The 22,821-nt window shown below is 38.6% G+C and overlaps 1 protein-coding gene across 2 annotated transcripts; it reads right to left on the reverse strand.

Moving 5' to 3' along the window:
* Window positions 1-1,783: 1,783 nt before the first annotated feature.
* On the reverse strand, window positions 1,784-20,365 carry tpp2 (tripeptidyl peptidase 2; the record flags this gene model as incomplete). 2 transcript variants are annotated; one of them, XM_079238934.1, is made up of 29 exons in its annotated part: window positions 1,784-2,646; window positions 2,748-2,867; window positions 3,801-4,050; window positions 4,282-4,412; window positions 4,524-4,620; window positions 4,716-4,867; window positions 5,236-5,274; window positions 7,589-7,667; window positions 7,996-8,240; window positions 8,332-8,469; window positions 8,550-8,646; window positions 8,727-8,827; window positions 8,909-9,025; window positions 9,129-9,283; window positions 10,827-10,933; window positions 11,020-11,096; window positions 11,181-11,338; window positions 11,430-11,601; window positions 11,691-11,806; window positions 11,894-12,142; window positions 14,381-14,508; window positions 14,601-14,677; window positions 14,762-14,916; window positions 15,075-15,238; window positions 15,346-15,470; window positions 16,075-16,179; window positions 16,579-16,674; window positions 16,843-16,971; window positions 20,201-20,365. In XM_079238934.1, the coding sequence occupies 29 exons, from the start codon at window positions 20,363-20,365 to the stop codon at window positions 2,557-2,559; spliced, it is 3,834 nt and encodes a 1,277-aa protein (XP_079095060.1). In that variant the 3' UTR covers window positions 1,784-2,556. The 2 variants fall into 2 exon arrangements, with proteins under 2 accessions (XP_079095060.1, XP_079095059.1); XM_079238933.1 differs by lacking the exon at window positions 5,236-5,274.
* Window positions 20,366-22,821: the final 2,456 nt, after the last annotated feature.

The raw sequence follows: 22,821 nt of genomic DNA on the forward strand, positions 1-22,821 counted from the left end.
GAGACTGTCATTGGCAACATGCACTGCAGAAAACTGAGCCCTGAATGCAACATCTGTCTGAACAATAACAAAAAACAAAAAAAAAACCACACAGGAAGTGAACGCGGATGCAGGAGAAAACACACAAAAGCTGTGCACTGATTCAGTCACTAGATTTCAGCAAAACCCCTGCATATGTCAAGAGAAATGTGCTGAGGAAAGTGATATAAGACACAGATAAAAACAGAAACACAAGGACTCCTGACCCCTGATTGACTCCCCCTAGAAAACATTTTCACTCAAGAGGATCTGAAGCAGCTGATTTTACATTCTTGGGCATGGACCGTGCACTTGTGAGAGGGCTTAAAACAACATCGAGTGAAACTAGAGTTGGAGCCTGTTTGTCAACGAATGATGCTCTCATCACTTTCCGTTTTCTAGTCAATCTCAATCCTTTAAGATTTTGCTGACAATGAAACCAGCTTAACATAGAAAATATATCTTTGGTTAAACTGATTAAAAACCTCTGAATGGAAAGAAGACCTTTGCTTTAGGATTGAAAAAAGAAGTCAAAAATAGTGAATATAAAAGGATTTAAAAAAAAAAAAAAAATTTGTATTGTCTTCATCTGTTACATGATTCAGTTGACACATTTCAAAGGACCAAACCAGTGTTTATGAAAGTTTTAATAGAGCAAAAATACTTGTTTTCACATTTTAGAAAAAAGTCTGAAACTTTGAAAATGAAAAAATTCTGAGGGTGAGAAGTTAAAAAGACAAATTAAAATGAGCTTCCCAAATAGGAACCAGTCAAATGTTTGGACACCCTTTTCAATCAAATCAGTCCAAACTTTTGGACTGATAGTGAACACCTCCAGGAAATTTCACCAAATATATCATACCATTAAAAACTAACACTTCTATGGGAAAAAATGCATCAAAAGTCCCAAAAATAATATGCAAAAAGATATGAAGTGAAGTGCTTGTAATGTGGAATTAAATTAATATTTTTCCAAATAAGAGAAACAAACACTGGGATGGTCCTTTAAAACAAGAAATGTATAAAAATGGCTTTTGTCTTAGTCCTGCTTGGAGAAATGTTCATGTACACAAGATATGCTCACAAGTACACATAAAGTCATTCAAAAACACACTCATGAAAACAACCGTGGATAATACAGAACTATGTTTCAGATTAAAAATCTTTCAAAGTGAAACAGACTATAGTCTGCTTTCACGTAAAACTAGTTTTTTCTTACATCCTAGAAGACATGCATAAATGCAAAATACATAGAATATTTGTATTATATACCTATTGCATCTTAATATTTCGTATGTGTATATACATTATGACTGTGTACAAGTGAAGCGCTCCGAGTGCTGCGCTGATTATTCTTTAATACTGAATAATCTATTCAATATGTAATCTGCTCTGAACATCCTTCTGCTGCCCATGACTGCATCATTGTGATAGTGAGGTCTGGTAAATGGTTGTCAAATATGGTGCTCAGGTAACTGAAGCAAGAAGTAGGCAGTCGACACTTGTAGAGGTGAGCTTCCTATGTCCTGACACGATACTGACAGCCTTTGTGGAGTGCACAGGGCACAACCGTGCTGCGAATATCAGCTTTTTTAAGCACATCTGACACCGAGAGGTTGATGCGTGAAATGATGGAAGTGTTGACAGACACAGGACGCTCCCACTGCTTCCTGTAGTTAACAACACTTGCACCATTTCTGTCCCATCAGAAAAGGTAAGGTACATGAAGAAAGGCACCTCAGCATTGTTTTGTATTCTGGAAAGAAAAAAAAAAAAAAAAGAAAAAAAAAAAGAGTAAATTTAACAAGGATTTTATCAAGCCGAACTGGCCGGAACAGTTATAAAAACAAAATGGAAAAGAAAATGGTCAAGTTATTTACAAGCCTCTCCTTTTTCCTCATTTATTTTGGGGTTAATGAGTGCCCTCATAAGTCCATATATAGTACAGCAACAAGTCTTTCTGTCTCCTCTTTGAAGTATCAACCAGTTTAAGTTTTTTTGTTTTGGGTCACAGTTATTCTTTAAAGACTCAGGATGCATCAGGAGCACAATGCTGCCCTTTTTTCTTTTTAAACAATATTTACATGAAAAAACAAGGTTATTTGAAATGGAGTGATGACAGCCGTGGAAGGTGAAGTCAAAGCCCCCAAATCTGCAGATGACAACTAAGTAAAGGACCAGAGACCAACTATGATATGCTGAGCTACAGTATCAAGAGATAATTCATTTTTAACTCTTGTTATTTCTTGTTGATGTCATTTAATTGAACACTGGAGGCAGTAAAGTTTTCAGAAAGTAACCCGTGCCTCACAAAGCACTGTCTGCTTTAAAGCATAAACACTTGGTTTATCCGTTATCTTGATGATCACCAATGTTTGCTATAAAAAAAAAAAGAATAAATAAACTAAACCCTAGAGGCAGCAGGTTGGTCAGATGCATAGACCATGTGGCCCTGAGGGACATGATATTAAAGTTACAACCGGTGTGTGTGTGTGTGTGTGGGGGGGGGTGTGTGTGTGTGTGTATGTGTGTGTGTGCCTAGAATGGACTGTAGTCTGCCGGGTACATGACAGGGAGCCAGTTCTCGCTGAAGGTAGCGCAGTGTGCCCATCCCAGATGACGCATGAGCTGGAAAAACAACATGCAGGAAATGGTTTCAACCAACATAGCTTTAACAGAACCTCCTACAAGATATTTTAGATGGGTGCTAATTAGATTAGTTTTCATACCTGGATGCAGTTCTTCATGTTCTCCTTGCTGGGTTTCTCCTCAACCATCTTAGAGGCGTACTTTAAGGCTCGGCCGTACATCTTGTTCACCAGAGCGTGTTTATATGAAAACATCAAAACCTTAACGGTGAAAAAGGGAAAAGGACAATGTATGTCAGGCTTAATGCATGTGGAATTGATAGAAAGCTTCACTACATTGTACGGAACACCCAGATTCACATATTCAGTCATAAATGAGAGCTAATGTTTTAGCTACAACCTTCAAAAACCTCAATATCCTACTTGAGTTGCAGTTTAATTAGGTGACTGTTTCATTTTGTACAATGAGATGGTAATGTAGCTTCTTTAGGGCCAATTTATAATTGCAGAGAAATATCGATCAGCATTTCTCTCAGCCCCCACAGAGTGAAAGATTGTATGTATCTATTCAGCACAGATGTAGTTGCATGTAGTCTTTGAAAGCTGAAGAATGACTAGCCTTTACAGATAACTATGCATAAGTTCAATAGAGAATGTTTAAAAGATAGCTTGAGTCAAAAGGGCCCAACAAAAACAGATTTTACCACAGAGTAAGAAAAAGTACCAGTAATTATAAAGAACGAGCAAAAAGAAAGTGGACAATTAAATTGCTATTTCATTTCCTGTCATAGTAACATAGATGTTTGTCAACTGTCACTGTCTTAGCCACAGTAAAGCAAAGTTAAAGGACCAACATAGTCATTGACATAACAAGAACAGTTCATCCCTTAGATTGTAAATATTTCTGAGAATGAACCTCAGTGACTGCAAAACACAGTCACATTAACTGGAGTTTGCAAAGCCCCAGTGAAGGTTGCAGAAGCCTGTTTGAAGCATCAGACCAGAATAAACCATGCTGTTGCTCTAAGTCCAAACTACAGCTACAAACATGTTGGATTTAAAAACAATGCACCCAAGATGCTCATTTGCTCCAATTTGTAGTGTTCAGCACTGACACGTTGAAAATATACTGCCATAAAAATACTTTGTTACATCTCAGCTGGCCTTTTTAATTCTGACATTTTTTCCCCTCACCTTGGAGTCGGTTAGCTCCGCCCACTTCTGAACCTCCCAAAAAGTATCTGCCAGGGCCTGAGCCACATTCTGCAAGGTGTCATCAGAACTGCTGGCCACTTGCTCCATGGTTTCCTCCGACTCCGTTTGTCCCGTGGCGACAGCCCCAGCAACATCCTGCGCTGCAGACGGCAGCAGGAGCTGGTCGGCCAGAGCACAGCCTTTCCTACAAACAGCATCCAGCAGAGACGACTTCTGCTTCTCCATGTCACTGAAAAACACAAACTTGTTTTTAAGTCTGTTGTTTTCAGCAAAGTATAGAGGCTACACTGTCGAAAACTAAATTCATTCTGGGTGTGTGAATTTTCCTTTGAAGACTAAATTAATGTAAGACGAATCAAACTCTGGAGGACATCCCAACTGCTGTGCCTACTGCATGTTGCTTTAAAATCCCTCATAAAGCAACATTTTTACAGTTAAGCAATCCATGAAAGTTACTCACGTCTTGATAGAAGCAGCATCTGGTCGGGGGTCTGTTTTCATGCTGAGGTACACGGCCAAGGCTGTTTGGTCGATGTGGGAGATGACAATATCTGCTGCTGACACTACTTCCTTAAGACGTTTTACACGCTCCTTAAGAGAAATATAAACAATAAGCAAGGATGGTTAAAAAGTTTACATTAAACTGAACACTGCTGACAGTTTTCTTCCATCCCCTCTCTTTCCTGTTAGCTTGTACCTTACCTTCTCTGAGTCCAGCTGATGCAGTCTTTGTACATGCAGTGGAAGGTAATCTGAATAGCTATCAATCAGTTCATCATAGATGGAGCTGGAGTCCAATCTGAGCAGTGAGATAGAGATTACAGTGAGACATTACAAAGGAAGGCAAAACTAGTAACGTGCCATTTAACAATATGGAAGTAACGCCGAACTCACTTTGTCATCCACTGAATCTTCAAATCCCTCATGGCCTCTCCAAACTCCTCCTTCAGATCCTTCTCTTTGTCTCCTTCCTTTTCCTTCTCTTTCCCACCATTTTTTGACTTGTTGGGAGCGGGAACTAAGTGGTAGATGACTGGAACAACATCCTGCATTGACACACAAGAAAAATGGTTTAAAAATTCAGTGCAATAAGCAAATTCCACATTTAGCATCTCAATTTACCAGCCTCCTTTTGCATATTAAAATCACTTCCTAATACATCACACTCCTGTTTCTTGCTCCTTGAACCAGTTGAGATAGATGTCTTTTTTACAACCCAGTTCTACAAGATTAAAGTAGTAGTATTAACAGCTGCACTGACCACCAGAAAACTAACTACGTAGTGAAGATAAGTTACGAAAGGACTATTGTTGCATTTTTCTGAACACAAATTTACATGCTTTGACATGATGCATTTCCACATGGTAGGAGAGCAGTAGACGTGACTGCCAAGTGTTTCTAGCTCATCCAGTACCTTTTTAAATTTTCGTTGTCGTTTTGCAGAGGCCTGCTCCTGGTGGTCAGAACAACACACAGTGAGGAAGAGACAACACAAACATACCAAAAAGGATTCTCTCTTTCTTCATTTTATGTCTTATCCTCATTTTGATTCCACTTCCTACCTATCATTTATTCAACAAATGGTACAAAAGGTGAACCTAACCCTTATCATTTCTTCTGGTCACATCTAACTATCAAATTTTGAAGGAAAACGAAAACATTTACTTGGAATTATAGTGAATATATAATATGAAATTAGCTAAATTAGCCTGTATAATACTGAAACAAAACACACCCCTGAAGAAAACTTTTGAAGATGAAACAAACATTTTGATCTGGAAATAACTGAAGCTTTTTGTATTAAAGCCCCAAACACAACAGGAAAAATACTAAGATGTGAGTGATACAAAAAAAAAAAAAACCCAAACAGGTCTTTAGAGAATTAAAGGTGAACACAAGTAGGACAAAAAGACATCAAGTGTTGGCTTTGGGGGAAAAAAAAACAAAAAAAAAAACATGCACATAAAAAGTTGATTACAAAAAATGGTACAAAGGTAATAAGACTTTTGCTAAAATTAAAATGTTAAGAACCAAAAATATAGGACCTCTTCACATCTTCCGCCTCCACACGTGAGTCACCAATGTAAGGGCTTTCATACACCCAAACAACCACCACCTAAACTGCTGCTGAGCACCTGTTTATGTAACACACTAAGAGCCTGTTCAAATAGCTGAATGAGCATCGGGCCTGTCACTGAGAGAGATCACTGATTGGCTGTTCAGTGCTGTCAATTAACTCAACTCAATCAAGAGTTAATTATTTTTCATGCTGAGCTCAAATGCTTCCAGGTTTTTACAAGGAATGCTAGTGGACTGCGGCTCTGTTCTGAAAAGTTAAGTCCACCTTCTTATGCATATATTGTACATCCAGGACATCAGTAGTAAACCTACAGATGTTTCGGTAAGGGCAAAGATGAATAATGTTAGATTCAGACATTAACATTATTTAGTTTTTCAGTTCTGCCACAGTTACATGTACACTATCATCTGCAAAGTCCGTACTGCATTTCAGATACATTTTCAATCCATTTCACCATAAATCTACTCATTATCAAAATGCTGGATCGCTATGGCAAACCCCTTCCTGTTCCTCCACAGAAAACAGGACATTTTAACTTCTAAGTCTTGTTACGTTACATTAAGACAGTGTTTCTCAATTCCGGTCCTCTGGACCCCCTGCCCTGCATGTTTTATAGGCAACCCTACTTTAACACACCTGAATGAAATAAAGGGGTCATTAACAGGCTGCAAAGAACTTGATGAGGAAGTTCAATAATCTGACTCAGGTGCTTTGGAGGAGGATCATGTCTAAAACAGGCAGGCAGGGGGGCCTTGAGGACCGGAATTGAGAAACACTGCATTAGGACAAGCTCTGAAGATCTGCTCAAATCAAGTCTCAGGGCTATTCAAGCTTCACCACTTGACTCACAGCAGTTCTTCACTGTTACTGAAGAAATGAATGCAAATTAGGCACAAAAGGTTTATTGTAAGAGGACTGAGTTCGAAAAAGATATTACATAAAACTGTGTCGCTAACATGAAAGCAGAAAGATGTGTAGCGATAAAACAGCTTAGCTCTTCAGCATCTCATCTCTGCATCTTTAAACACGTCAGCACCGCCGTTTAAATGATCTGTTCCATCATACTGGCTTCTCGTGTGTAAGCACACACGTCAGTTCAGAGAAATATCTGTGGCATATCAGCTTTGACCCACAGATCTGCTTCCACACCTGCTCTTAGAGCTGCCCACAGATCTGCTCACCAAAAATGTGTATTAGTGTCAGGTGGACGAAGCCAGACCCATGAAGCAACCAGATTTCAGACTGTTTTTTTGTTGTTGTTTGTGTTTTTTATAGTGAAATAAAAGTATGGTCAAATGCAAATGAATAGAAAAAAATTAAAATATAAATAATTATAAAAGAATAATAAAAGAAATATGACTGATTTAAGAGATGATAGATTGATTAGTTTAAAACTAAAGGACACTTTAAAGAGCACCCAAGCACTAGTATGTTCCAATCCTGCGGACCCCTGCTAATCCTGACATTACATTTTTAATTTATGGTGTTCAGATTAACATTTTGACACAGGTCTTCTTAATTAAATACCCAAATAACTTTGTTCTGTGGTTTGTTTTTCATTCTCATAGTAAAGTCTAGAATTCCTTGATAAAGCAAAATGTGATAACCAGGATGGCTTTGGGGCCCAAAGAGCAGAAGAGACCACTGAATACAAACATAAGGAATAACAGTGAACAGAGCCACTCACAGCTTTCTTGCCATACTCGCTCTTGGGCACAACAAGAGAGCCTGAAAGATAGCATCCTGGACTCGTCCCCTTAGGGATCCTAAGAAGTGAAGGGAAACAGACAGCAACAGAGAATAAAAAGAAAAAAAAGTCACACGTTTGATATTTTAAGAAGACTTAAGTTTCAGGAAGCAAAGTCAATGGGGAATTTAGCTCCTTACGTTTGATCCCAGACTTATCATTCTTCTGTTGTACTGTTCAACCAATCATCGTCTATAAATTCATTCATCTCGTGCAGATTATGAGTCAGAATATGCTGTTTAAAAACAATCTTGCTGCAATCCAGCTACATTTACACCTATCAAATCAGGCTTTTCTGGACCGAATTGTGCAAAACCTCAGAAAATCCTCTCGGTAGTTCAACTCACTTGTCGTCTGGCAGACCTGTAACGTAGAAAGGCTGTGTTGCACCAGGGCACAAGGTGACCGAGTTTGCCTTTTTCTTGGCCATGAGGGCAGCGCGGTGCGTCTCGTAGATGTCCAGACTCAGGGTGGTGGACAGACGATGAGAAACCACAAACGGCAGGTCCTTCAGGCGCTCCAGCTCACTGGACTGCTCATGGCGAACCTGAAGCCTTACAGTGTAGTCCCCCTTGTCCAGCTTCAGGGAATACTAGAGCAGTTAAAAAGACCGAGAGGAGATGAGTAATCGGATTACATGAACACTGGAAACAACTGCTCCTGCTTTGTATGACTAAGTGTACCTGGTGTGGGTAGGCATCTCCTGAGCCCAGCAGCCTCTTGTTCTGATCAAACAGCATCCAGAGCTGACTGTCAAACTCAGATTCATACAGTAGCTCACACAGCAGTGGACAGCTGGGTGTAACTTCTCCATTCTTAGGCTGAGGACAAAGCAAAAGATTTAATAAACAAACAACCACGTTAAAAATCTGAATGTAATGTGAATGTTTAATGATGGTACCTGGTGAAAGCTGTAGGTGAGGACAATCTCATAGAGTTGTCTGTTATTTGGCAGAACATCCCGCATTCCCAAGGCTTTAATCTTTGAACTTAAGGGTCTACAACAATACCAACAATTAAACAAGGAACTGCAGTCTACACAAACAAAAAGAGAGCGTGTGCGTTTGTGTACATTCACCTCAGAGGCTGAACCCAAGACTTGAGGGTGATAGTGGGGGACACTTCTTCATACCGAAGAGGCGATGACACATCAAAACTTGTCACTCCCTCTGAGGCATGCTTGGTTGAGACAAAATTCAAGTCACAAACAAAAGAGACTCTTGTCTGGGTAATAACTCACTTTCTCATATATGCTCTTACAATGTGCAGAGGGGAAGGAGAAATGCTGAGTCCATGGAACGAGATGCTGTAGTCCACCGTAACGTCGCCCAAGCTCGCCCACCAGCGTGCAATGCAAAACTCTACTACCTTACCGGACTGGAGGAGGCAGAAAACACAAGGTATTTTGTTGACCCATAAAGCAAGATAAGGCCAGACGTTTCAGTCAATTAAATGCTCTTGACAATGAAAATAAATGTACCAGGACAGAAAAAGCCTCCGTCAGAGAGCCTCTTTCTAATAGTGAGGAGAACTTGTAGAATTCATTCGCTCTGTAGGCTTTCTGCTTGACCAGATGCACCGCATGAAGAACAAACTTTGACGATACATCGCCTGAATGAGAGGTCAGTGTGATCTCTGTGGAAAAATAAAATGGGCAGGAAAGTAAATGTAAATGTTGATTAAAAATTTAAATGAATGATGAAAACAGAGTCAGGGGTGTATATCTATATATTCAGTCAGGGGTGTACATCTATCTATATAGATAAATTTATTCAATGATAAACAATCGCCATTAATCCAAAATTAAAGCACAAACACTGATAAAGTAATCATTGGAAGATGAACTTAAGAAATGAAAATGTTGAGAGGATCACTCCGTAAGGAAATCAAACTGGACTACGCTGTTTATACGTAGGACTAAGTTCTACAAATACTTGGTTTGAAACTCTACATACTGCTTTAACATCTGCAAATAGGAAATCGTTCTCTCAGTTTTCTTTTTTCATGACGATATTTTAAAGCTATCCATCCAGTTTCTGCCTACTGAATTAGCGCAATACTGTATCATGATCACATGTGACTTACACCTCTGGCCAGAAAATGAAGAAGGAAAAGTAAAAAGTGAAATATGCACATACAGCATTTTCACCATAGACAATTAAATCCATAAAGAAAACTCCCAACTCATCTATCTCACTTCTGATGTGTGAGCATGGAAATAATAACAATGGATTGAACATTTGGTAGATATAACATGTTCTTTCCTAATATCCATAACGATATGTTTTCGTCCCGATTCGATTACGTTGTTTTGGATGCCGATTTGATTTAAATTACGATTCTCTCGATTCTTCAATATTGCTGATTTTTGAAGACTAAAAACAAAAAAAAAAAATGTACAAAACTTTTTTTGTGAGTCACTTTTCTTAATTTCAATTACGAAATAACAAAACAGTAGCCCGCCCATCATTCTGCTGCTATAATGCCCAAGAAGACAAGTAAAAAGATCAATAAAAACAATAAAAAGGACCAAATATTATGATGGATTATTTTTCTTCATTTGGAAAAACACAAAAAAATTATTTTAAAATTGTAAAGCTAGAAATCATGATATTCGGTTTTGTCAATTTGATTCCCCATCCCTACTAATATCATTCTCATTGATCATTTATTTTATTATAATCATAATGTACAAACTACTTTTACCTTTGGCACCATCCTTCTGGGCAAATCCATCACAGTGTTAGTAACATAGCTATAATAATGTCTATTTACCACTTTATTGAGCATATATAGATACATATAGATAAATACTCCTACAGAATGTCTCTCAGCTAACAAAGAATATTCTGCACACAATCACATTCTGAAACTTCCACAGGATAGCTTGCTTTAATAAAAAATTCTGCCTTATTTATGCATTATTTGTTTTGACTTATGTCATCTCATTCATATCAACAAGCTATTAATAATAAGGTACTTTTAAAATGCAAACAGCGGCACAAACTACTTTCTTCAGAAGTACAAGTTAAATAAAATCACACAGACTTTAGATTAATTTAAAAAAACTGTTTATTTTAAAAATGCCGATGCAATATTAAATGCAAAAGCAAACCATCCTAAATGAAATGTAATACAAACATTCATGAACAAATTACATCTCTCATCAGATACTGACCTGCCCAGGAAGCTCCCTGAGGAACTGTGATGAAGTGCCGTCTGATCTGTCCTGGTCTGAAGTGGACGTCTGTGAAATGCACCTCCTGGTTACGGCTATCTGTTACTCTGTTGGAGGGGAAGAGAGAGTCATCAGGCACAAAATCCTCCCTGAAGCCAAGAATAAATAAAGTGCATCCACAATATGAACTTACTTGACTGGAATAATAACTGTAACTGGAACTCTGAACAGTGGGCCACAGCTAGGTGCTGCTGTATCATACCCACACACCTGAAAAACACAATCACAGTGAACTTAAAACCCCACAAAAATATGACCTTCATCTTCTCCACCCTCCACAACATCTTTTCTCACCTCCGTGTAGTGCACTCCCTCCCTCAGCCCAACAGGATCAATGCGAACGTTGACGTGACGACACTGGTTCATCAGTTCTAGATGAGAGGGGCACTGGACCCACGGGGCAGCACATGTCAGCGCCAAATGTAGCTGCAGGGAGATTCTCTCTGAGTTTTCTGGGATGGATTAAAAAGACATTCTGTGTCAAAAAAAAAAAAAGAAAGATATTTGAACAAAACATAATTGTATGGTTGCGCAACAAGGTACCCGTGTTCTCTGGGAAGATGGGCTCAATTCCCACTCCGTGATCCGAGGGTGCAAGAACCTGGGCTGGGTCCCTGAGGTAGATGCCTCTCTGAGAACCCACACTTACTGAGAAGCCTAGTAGGCTTGTGGGTAAAGAGGCGTGTTGAGTGAGGTAGTCTAACGCCTTGTCCACCTACAAGAAAGAAAGGGAGCACGTTAATAACTCTGGTTTTACAAACAGTAAAAAGGGAAATCAAACTGACAGCAGTAGAGTCAAGACACCTGGATTATTCCATGTCCCTGTGCGAACACTTCAATGTCATCAACCTTCAAGGCCGTGTTTTCCAGCGCTCTCCTCACAGCAGGAACGGAGGGACGGATCCCACACTGTTTCAGTCCTTAAGTACACAAAAACACACTCACTATTTCTTCGCATTTAATGTAACAAAAACAAATCAGAAATCAGCCCATGATCCGACACACACCTGAAAGGACAAGTGCGATGCCTCCACAAGCATTAGGGGATGACATGGATGTGCCGTTCATCAGCTGGGTACCACGGAGGGTCCAGTTGGGCACGGATGCAATGGCACCACCAGGAGCACTGATACTGACCCCCAGGGCCCCATCAGTGCTGGGGCCCCTTGATGACCAGGTGTACTGGTTGGGAGGCAACTTCTCTCTCAGAGAATACTCTGCGACCATCATGTCTGGAGTCACATACGCTCCGACTCCTAAGAAGAGAAGGAAGAACTTTTATTAAGACAATAAATCATGTTGCTGTAGAAAAAGTCCTTCAAAACAGCGAACCAAGATAAATATCACCACGAACTTCCTGATTTGATTTCAATTCAATCTAATTAGATTCAATATTGAACAATGTACAGACAGTTATATGACATGTAATGTTTAAAAGGATCATTGTCTGAACTTTACCAGTCATTATCTGATGTAGTTTGAGGTACTCATGTACAGGTACATATCAGAAAATTAGAATATGATGAAAAAGTTAAATATTTTTTGTCACTCATTTCAGAATGTGAAACCTATATATTTTATAGATTCATTACACACAGTTAAACATTTCAAATATTCAATCCTTAAAATTTTGATAATTGTGGCTTTTAGATAATGAAAACCCAATATGCAGTGTCTCAGAAAAATTAGAATATTGGAAAAAAAAACTTCAGTCTCAGAAAGTCATGGTGTCACACCCTAATCACCTAATCAAGTCAAAACACCTTCAAAGGTATCCTGAACCTTTAAATGGTCTCTCAGTCTGGGTCAGATGGCTACACAATCATGGGGAAGACTGGTAGCCTTGACAGATGTCCAGAAGACGATCATTGACCCTCAACAAGGAGGGAAAGTCATAAAAGGTCATTTCTAAAGAAGCTGCTTGTTCACAGAGTGCTGGATCCAAGCATATTAAAGGAAAGTTGAGTGGAAGGATAAAGTGCACCAGCAAAAGGCATAACCACAGCCTTGAGAGGATTTTCAAGCAACATCCATTCAAGAATTTGGGGAGCTTCACAAGGAGTGGACTGAAGCTGGACTCATCACATCAAGAGCCACTACGCACAGACAAATCCTAGACATGGGCTACAAATGTCTCATTTGTCATGTCAAGCCACTCCAGAGACAATGACAGAAGCGTCTCACCTGGGCTCAGGAGAAAAAGGACTGGACTGTTTCTCAGATTAAAGCAAAATTTTTAATTTAGTTTGGAAATCAAGGTCCCAGTGTTTGGAGGAAGAGTGGAGAGGCACAGAATCCATGTTGCTTGAAGTCCAGAGTGAAGTTTCCACAGTGGGGAGCCATGTCATCTGCTGGTGTTGGTCCACTGTGTTTTCTGAAGTGCACAGTCAACACAGCCATCTACCAGGACATTTAAGAGCACTTCCTTCTGCTGACAAGCTGTATGGAGATGCTGATTTTTATGCAGGACTTGGCATCTGCCTACACTGGCAAAGGTACCAGAGGCTGCTTCAATGATCATCGTGTTGCTGGGCTTGATTGGCCAACAATCTCACCTGATCTGAACCCCGTAGAGAATCTGTGGGGTATTGTCAAGAGGAAGATGAGAGACAGCAGACCCAACTATATTCTAATTTTCTGAGACACTGCAATTTGGGTTTTCATTATCTATAAGCCACAATCATCAAGATTTCAAGAAATTAATGTTTGAAATGTTTCATTCTATGTGTAATGAATCTATATAATATTAGTTTCTGAAATGAGTGACAAAAAAATATTGAACTTTTTCATAATTTTCTGAGATGTACCTGTATGTGGTGACATCCCTTCCTTTTATTTTCAAAACATTTGGTTTTTACTGAACAAATGGTCGTAACACTGGCTGCTAGCATGAGTAGTAATGGAGTACTGAGATGCTAAACAGTTTACACGGAAAAAAATTCCTGTGATAAATGGAAAAAAAAATTATTTCGGCATTATCTCTACTAGAGAAGCCGGTTTTTAGCATGTAGGTACCTTGCCACAGGTGTGAAAATAATCAACCAAAAAACCATTTATGCTAATTATTTATGGAGTTCTCATAGTTTCCAAGATTTTTTTTTTTTTTATAATCATCAGATGTCAGAAACAAAGTTTTTACGAGTGCTATTTTAAAAATCTGAATTTGGCATCATCTCTGCAAGACGAGGTGATTTTGTTCAGAAGCTTCACGGCCCAAATTTCAGTCGTGTATATATGCTAAGATGTCGCCAAGCATCAGTAAACTGGTGTCGCTTGAATTGGAAAAAAAAAAAAAAAAAAAAGGATCTCTTGGAGTTTTATGAATCTCCAAGAGACTGGATTAATACTGTAACTCCATGGAAATCAATCAAGTGATTTTTTTTTTTTTTTTTTTTTTTTTTTTTTTTTTTTTTTTTTTAAAAACAGCCATGTTGATCCGAGTGCATCGTTGACTACAAAAAAACAAAACGAGATGTTTTAAACGTAGTGTGCACCTATGACACTGCTGGTGGTTCCTCCAGGGCAGCCAACGGTGGAAAGACAGGGACCGTTGTTTCCTGCACTTGACACAAAAATCACATTGTGCTTCTGCACAGCCTCTGTGATCACTTCACAAATCCTCCTAAAAGACAAATTGTGAATTTCAAATCAGTAAAAGTCTGCAAAAAATGAATGACAGACCCGGAATAATAAAACACCCTTGAGAGTACTTACCCTGAATTAGGCCAGTGGGTGGCTTCCCCGTAGCTATAGTTAACCAGGTCACACTTGTAGTTGATTACTTCAATCATCTATCAGTGAAAGAGACATAGAAAATTAAACTGGTGCTGAAGAGTAATAGTTGATGTATATTGGATAGATTTTGAGGTGTGTACCGCGCGGATAAGTCCGGTGCCTGTTTCCATGGTGCTGAGGCGGGTGTCTCCAATCTTTAGAGACAGAATTTGGGCTCCAGGGGCCACACCATTACGTTCTGGTTCCTCTGGAAAGTGACCTGCTGCAATACTTGCAACATGTGTCCCATGTGCACCTTTATAAACACATAAGAAATATAGAATGAGGACATGAAAGCATTATTCAGACCAAACTACCAAATTTGCAACAGCTTTTTTTATGTTTATATTATGTTTACATTAACCACCTAAAAGATATTATATGGTTGTGATTTCCTCCTTTAGGATAACTCACCTCCACTGGTAACAATACAGAGAGTGTTTCCCTCGTCGTATATATTAATAGAGTAGTTAAGCATCTCAGCATTTCCTAACGTGGCATATTCCTGATTTTCTCTGTATGAGCTCAGCACAGTGCACTGGGACAGTTCCCCGCTCTCAGATGTGTCCACTACAGCCCTGAAGAAAAACAGGTATAGACAATGGGTATGTGAAATATATTATTGTCAAACAGCATCAGACAGCTAACCAGAAAAAGTAAAAAGAAAAGGATCAATATGACTCACTTCCATGTGACACCATCATGCCAAAGCACGCAGTCATACACAGGACCGGGATCACTGTACTTTTTTTCCAGTGAAGCCAACAGATCTGACTGGCTCTGCAGCTCTTCTTTCTGCAATTTCTCAATCTGAAATAAGGAAGTGAGATGAAGGATGTGAGTGACACATCAGATAGAAGTGTAATGGGCTCAATATACAGGAGAGAGGGGGGGGTGCAATGTTGCTTCTTCTCCACTTATTTCTTATGCCGATAGGTGACATTCGTGCAGATGAAATTTTGCCATTGTTCCCGTAGATGTGCACACAGGGTTTGTGATGTGACGCACGAAATTTGAATAAAGTTTAATTTTGTCACCAACACATGGTTTTGCTACCAATCAGTGAAGATTTCATTGACTGATCAAGTAGATCATGAATTTTCTGGATCAGTCATCAAACGATGATATTCACTATCCTGTTTCCTTATTTTTAAAGTAGGATGAACCCAGGGTGTCTATTCCTTTGTGCAGTTGGGTTGACAGCAAAATTTCTCAACTCATCATTATCAATGCTTCATCTGTCACGTACTGCGTTGAAAATGTCAAAATTTTTGCTTTCAGATCACTTGTCGAGAATGTGAAGCACAACACTGCCACTGTTGTTTGTCACTCTCCATATGTCGAGCACGTAATACTTTGAACATCAAAAGCAAAACTGCTGCATCTACCAAGAACTCTAGTGTGTAGGTCTGACCTGTGAGGGTGTTGGATGAGCAAGTTCAAACTCTTCTGTCTTGCGACAGACCTCAGCAAGGGCAGCTCTGTGTGGTGGGTCCCATATCTTTTCCTTCCGCTCTTTCTAAGAGACAAAAACGGGGAAAAGTTTTTATTCTTCTCATTTCATCTTTGATATTCTTGGAATAGATGATGTGTCTGTTTTTAGGCTAGTTTTTAATAAAATAATCACTTAGACTTAATACTGTATTGCTGGGAAGCTAAAAATATGGATCAGACTTACAAACAAGTCACTTTCAAGCACTGTATCTATCAATGTTGTCATCTTTTCTGTTTAATATTAAACGTATGATATGAAAATAAATACAAAAAAATATTCAAATCTTCATGAAGTGTGAGTCTTAAAACTTCTAACTACGCACAGCCCTTTATACAAAGTATTTATCACATCTAAGCACATTACCATAACGAAAAATCCAAACCACGACAGCACTAGTACAGTAATAATTCCACATCTTCCTACCTGTATTCTTTCTTTAAGAGCCTTAGGGAAGAATTCGTAGCCATTTTTAACTCCAATGCGATACTTCCCTGATGGATTGACCCAGGCAGGAGGGATCTGGAACACATAAGACACAGCAAGAGACACAAGATTACCATAAAATTAATTCAAATGTAGGGCAGTACCATAATGGAAAATGTCAGAGGAGACAGCTGTCTTTCATGTGTGTGTGTGTGTTTTTTTTTTTATTTTTATAAAGCATAATAGAAAAAGGTGTTTGCTGACCTTAAGCGTTCTTCCCGAGAGGCCAGTGATTGTCCCATCCTTAGGTTCTGCCACAGTGGTCATGTTCACGTCTCCACTGCCTGTTGTATCGATTACGTCAACAATCTTTGGCTTTCCTTCAGTTGTGACCTAAAGATGTGGTCATAGAAGTAACCAGTGATCAAGAACAAGGTTTTAATTGAAGGAAACGGGGAAAAACATCTTTATTAACCTGTAATAACCAAGGGGAGCTGGGAACAGTGTAAACTATATAAATCACAACATATATAAATCATCTCTCAGCGACGAGCAGACCATCCTACATAGCAAAAAACTTACTTACTTCAAATGGATTTGTTTACTCACAACAAAGGAAAAAAGGAGTCAGATTGTCTTTCCTTTAAAGTACGACTTGAGCAAGGTGACAAGATTAAAAATAAATGGTTGACCTTAACTTAAAATGAAGGGATGCTAACTAACCCGACTACACAGAAGAGGGGAGGTTCTTATTAACCTATTTAGTGCTGCATAGCTGTCTATCCGACTCTATCCAACAGCTGCATATAATGAGCAGTTTGGAGCTTGTTTTTCTGTAAATTCACCTTACAAGCAGTCACAGTTGTAGGTTTGCAAATTTCTGGCCAACCCACAAAAAAAGACCTGACTTCTCTTCAAGTTTCTAGTTTTTTCACTCACAATGGAGTCAAATACAGAGGGAATCAGGCGACTTGATCCTAATATAAAAGAAGGATACCTCAAAGGTAGGTATAAATTATCAGATCTTGCAGATTTTGTTTAAAACATCAGCAGGGCTGTCCCCATTCTGAAATTTTAGTTGATAATCATAAAAAACAAATTACAATCAATAATCTGTTTGTCTCCATTTGTATGCAGCTATTATACCATGCCAGGTATGGTACAGTCACGGCAGATGACAGGTGCGGAGTGAAATCCTACCATTAAAAGACTGTCAACTTAAATCAATTACTCAGTCAACAATATCAAATGGTGAAAATTATGAAACTGAAAATACACCACCAGTCAAATTCACCCAGCTGTCTTTAAAGTGGAACTATTATGTGCATTTCAGGCTAAGTTATTTTTATTTCTGAGCCCAGAAGGGCTGGGATTGATGGAGTTATTGTCACAAATCGCTTATTTACTTCAGACCGACCCTCTCCGTAGGCTGTCAGATCAGCCTGCGGGCAAAACGAGTGGATTGAGACTCTTCCACATTAAGCCCCGCCTCCCGCCACTGCACTACATCGGGAGCGCGCACCGCAGCTGCTTTCACCGTCATTGTAACATCTCATAAACAGAAGGATTAGGCTAATATGAACTTAATTAAAAAAAAAAAATACAATGTCAACACATAGCATACAGCCCTACATGTTGGAACCTGAATCAGACCCTGAAAATGAAGTGGAAAACAGCAACCCACAGCAACGAATGCAGCAGGATGTCTCTCTTTGGTAAACTCACCAGCCATCGTTGGAAATAACTTTATCCGACGTTTTCCACCCGCCTGATGTATTTGTACATACCCTTGTTAACCAGTAGAAGGTAACCAATCACCGAACCTTATCCTCAGGGACGTCACAAGGATTTCAAAATAGAAAAAAACCCTCTAAAACGACGCGTTTTTCGTCGCCATGGAAACCGAACGGAGAGTGTGCTGGAACTCAAACTCAAACATGCGTTTAGGTGATAAAAAACAGTGCCGTTCACATGTCTGATGAGGATTCAACACTGTAACACTGTAGAAAGCTCAGAAAACTCCAAATAACATAATAGCAGCCCTTTAAACAGGTGAATGGAGATTATGAAGGTTATGGAACGATAACAGCAAACAACTGCAATCACAAAAGTACCTGTTACATGAGTATTCGCTGTGATAGCTCAACATAACAGCACAGATACACAAAAGAAATGAAGCACCACCCTCATCGGTCATGTTTGCATGAGTTTAGAAGACCAGTAAAAGGCAAATTACTTCATTTTGGCCTTTGGCGACATGTAACCAATTGAAGAGGATATTATTCTGCATTCAGATAGACCCCAGAGTTGTAATACAGAATAATAAATATAAATAAATAAATGCAAAAGACAAAATAATAAAGACAAATAAATAAAGTAAGTAAATAAGCAATTATTTGCTAAAAGCCCATTAACATAGACTTAATTTACAGTGGGACGTAGTAGACATGACTGATTTAAAGAGTTGTCTTATCAAAGTAGGGACAGGAAGGGCTTAATACTGTGCAGTATTACATCTTCTTTTAACCACAATCTGTAAACATCTGGAACAAAGGAGACCAGCTGCTGAAACAATGGGACAGAAATGCTGTCATTTTATTCTACTTATTTCCACTGTGAAATAGCATAGGTCTATGATTCTTGAAACTTATTGTATTCAGAAATATTTAAACACATAAAAACTAGTTTTAATCAATGGTATTTAAATATATTAATTTCAGTTTAATTGATCTAACTGAAATTTTACTTTTTTTCCCACTTTCTATTTGCAATTATTCTGTTCAATTATTATGCTGTTTTTCTGTGTTACGCCATATAATTATCATTGGTTAACCTTGTTCAGTATAGACCTTTGTGTTTAGTTTTTTGTTTGTTTGTTATGTTGTTTTCTAGTACTGATTTATAAAACCTATTCATCTGAGATATGGGGACCAAAAGACCACAGAACAAAAATGCAGCACCCACACTAAACACTTCCAAAGTTACTGAAGTACTGGTTAAAAAATAAATAAATTTTTAAAAAAAGAAAAGAAAAAAACCCTAAAACTAGTCGTAGCTCAGTATTGCCAGTGAAGTGGTAACTAGGTATGCATGTAAATTGATTTATTGAACATCTTCCTTTGGATCACGGTGGCAAAAGTTGTTTTTGACTTGTTAGTAAACCTTGCTGACAGTCTGACATGACTTTTTTATCAAACAATACTTTGCATTTAAAAATGTCATTAAGGATCGACTACCTGACATTCAACAAAATTTAATTTTAATTTGCTCCTCCTAGCATGGACAACAATTTAGCTGGGCAACTCACGAAAAACTGTAAACATTCAACAAATTTAGCTATTAGCTTCCAAGCTAGTATTTATCACAAATTACTAGCTAACATTACTTTACTGTCCGATTGCAGTAAAACGCAATCTTAACGAAAAACACCATATTTGTTTTTAACACATTGCCATAGTTTGGTTGTCATAAAGGCCACGATGCTACCTGTCAGACTTCACACATTATCCACCAATGCTAGAAAGCCGGCTAACTACTGACTGTTTAAATTAAGTCGGCCTTTAGCTTTCTTATCTTCCACCAGCTAGCTCGCAGCTAACACGAGGCAGCCGGTCGTATGTACCTGCATGCCGGGGGCCCCGGGATCCACGCCGGTGTCGAGGATAGCGATGAGCACTCCTCGCCCATCATACTCGGGGAACCTGGTGAGGTAAGACGCGGCGCCAGTCTCTTTCTTGGGGAGCAGTCCGTGAAAGGGGAACGGTTCTTCGGTAGTATGAGCAGCCATGATCAAAAGAGCGACAATGAAAACAAAGCAGCGAAATGGGGAGTACAGAGCAACACGGAGGGAGAGACTGGGAGGAGAGCTGGTTAAAGGCGCAGTACTTGCTGTTCACACTTTTCATGTGACATCAGGCCACCAACAGGAAGCCTTGTGTTCTGTGAGGTATTTTAGCTATACTTTCAAATAATACTAGTCTAATTTTTTCTGTCAGTGAAAGGTCAGATCCCAGTTTCCCCAGCTTGCTATGTTTTAATAAATGTATGTTGGTATGAAAAACAAACACACAGACTTAGGTTACAACTTGAACTGTTACTGTCACATATACCCAACAGGGGCAGGTCATAAACAGGTTTATAAAGGTGACTGCTTTTGATCAAAGTAAGTAGATAGTATGTTTGAGTGCAACAGTGAGTGTTATTTTACTCATCTCGTGCCTGCCTTGTGTAGTGTCTGTGAGCATGAAAACCTAATTAGCTGCCCGGAAAAGCATCTCTAGATGTAATTAGTGCTGGTTGGGATCAAGAAGTACAGTCTGCATTCATTTTACATTACCAAAGCCACAATCGTTATTTTCCCTGCATGTTTTAGATGTCCCCACAAAAGGTGTGGTTCTATTTGTTTGTCTTAAAGGATTAGGCTACTCCTCTGTGTTTTTTAATAATTTCTCAGTATATTTAAAAACAACCAGTGTAGGAATCCAGGCTACTGAATTTGTGATTAATAATCTCTGGTTTACAGCCTTTTTATTGTTGGATCTGGAAATACTGGTGAAGGTTTTTGTTTTGGCTTGTTAACCAAAAGCAAATTAGACTACAGTAATCAAACATGTAAAAGGTCTGGATCTGATTCTAGGTGAACCAACTGCATGTGGTCTGTTCCAGATTATTTCTGTAACAGATAAACAACAAACTATTAATTTAAAAATTATGTCAAGAAAAAAACACAAAAGCTTACAGTGGAGTCTGTGAAACATATGCAGGCACATGCACTGGCATGAGGATGCAGCTGGCACTTGTCCTCCAGTGGCTCATGATGTGATTGTAGACATCATATGGTACATTAATTCTGGAGAGCATATTATGTGCCCACATGCAGCTTAGTTGTTTGTTCAGCCACTTACAATACATATTGACTCTAAACGTACAAGGGAATCTAGGTGGGTTTTTTTTAGGTAGAATGTTTTTATCTTAATAAAAAAAAATATAATATAATATAATATAATATAATATAATATAATATAATTGGGCTGCCTCTTGCTTGCTAAAGACAAAAATTACAACTACAATTATAATCATCAACTGAAGCCAACTGCAGCATCCTTATAATGGATCCTAAAGAAAACTATCCTTTTGTTTGGTCCATGGCTTCCAGATGTCATTCAATCATTGCATTCTTAATGAAGTATTAAAGTTAAAACTGTATTGACTGTATCAACATAACCATCTCTGTGGCTGCTGGTTACATGGATCTTGGGGCACTCATTGCCTGCTTCTGATCTTTGGAGTAGCATGACCACATTTTGCATAATCACACACACCACTGAAAAATAATTTATATTTCCCACTCACATTCACTAAGGCACATGATTGTACAGTAACTGTCTTGTCCTGCAGGTTTTATCACCAATGGCAATAGTTTTGATTTAGTTTATTTGTTGCTGTTGTTGTGCTTGTTGTTAGTGGGGTTCTTGTCAATTTGTCTTTTTTGTAGGTGCTCACAATGATTGCTTTGATTTTGTACAAAGGCTGTAGAATGTTCTCTGTTAAATTACCTTCCAAGTAGCAGCTGGTTTCTCTGTTTGAGCTATAAACTTGTTACTGTTGCTTTCCGTCTGTTGTGTCTCTGTCTGCTTTTTCTTCTCCTCACTCTCTCCGTCTCTCTTCACCTCCTACTTTTCCTTCTCGTGTTTTCACTTGTTAGGTCCATCACAAACATGTAACTAGCAAAAGTCAAAATAAAAAGTGATATTTAGCATTAGGGTGAACCTTAAATCCATAAAGCCTTATTTCCACTATTTCCACTGAGTTCCCAGTGGCAAAGTATATTTGTTTGGCATTACACTGCAGCCAGACCATCATTACTAGCTCTGATACTGGGTCTGACAAGTAAATATTTTTTTATATATATATTGCCAAATACTTTCACGCTCTTAAATTCTTCCTACAGTTTAAATGTCAGTAACCTAACATGAAGCTGACAGTCTGCACTTTAAGCTTGTATTTATAAAGTCATATTTTAAAAAAAAATTTAAAAAAAAAATGTTGAAAGGTAAATGTTATCAATATCTATATACATCTGGTCCTAACTTTAAGTGACCCTAGATGGTGCTGTAATACCATTAAGTGGCTGCTTCGGGCGGCCATGGTTGTTGCTCTTTGGGATTGGCTGTATATATCCACTAAACTGAATCAAATGTGAGTCTTGGTGTTTTCGTTGCTGAAAATGAGAAAAAATAAGAT

The sequence above is a fragment of the Telmatherina bonti genome, assembly GCF_933228915.1.
Source record: "Telmatherina bonti genome assembly, chromosome: 1".
Lineage (NCBI taxonomy): Eukaryota > Metazoa > Chordata > Actinopteri > Atheriniformes > Telmatherinidae > Telmatherina > Telmatherina bonti.